We start from the raw sequence: 222 nt of genomic DNA on the forward strand, positions 1-222 counted from the left end.
ATGGAGGGGGGGGTCACGGTTCATTTTTTACTCTTCCTGCTGTAGCTCATCTCCTCCGTGGACCCCAAGTTTCTGAACCTCACCAAAGTGGACGATCTGATCTACAGCGAGTTCAGGAAAACTTTCCGGGATCTGAAAATCGACGTGCTCGACCCGGAGGAGCTCAAATCCGAGCCTGCCAAGGAGGTGGGTGGGGGGCAAAGGGGGTGACACACGTGAATT

The 222-nt window shown here is 54.5% G+C and overlaps 1 protein-coding gene across 1 annotated transcript in view; it reads left to right on the forward strand.

Moving 5' to 3' along the window:
- Positions 1–45: 45 nt before the first annotated feature.
- Positions 46–222, forward strand: part of PBDC1 (polysaccharide biosynthesis domain containing 1) — a gene marked incomplete at its 5' end in the record, with an annotated part of 2,183 nt that continues 2,006 nt past the window's right edge. The window contains one exon of the mRNA XM_010088216.1: positions 46–186. Within this exon, the coding sequence (XP_010086518.1) occupies positions 46–186 (141 nt within the window). The remainder of the gene's footprint in view (positions 187–222) is intronic.

Source organism: Pterocles gutturalis, unplaced genomic scaffold (assembly GCF_000699245.1).
Source record: "Pterocles gutturalis isolate BGI_N339 unplaced genomic scaffold, ASM69924v1 scaffold5847, whole genome shotgun sequence".
NCBI classification, from domain to species: domain Eukaryota; kingdom Metazoa; phylum Chordata; class Aves; order Pterocliformes; family Pteroclidae; genus Pterocles; species Pterocles gutturalis.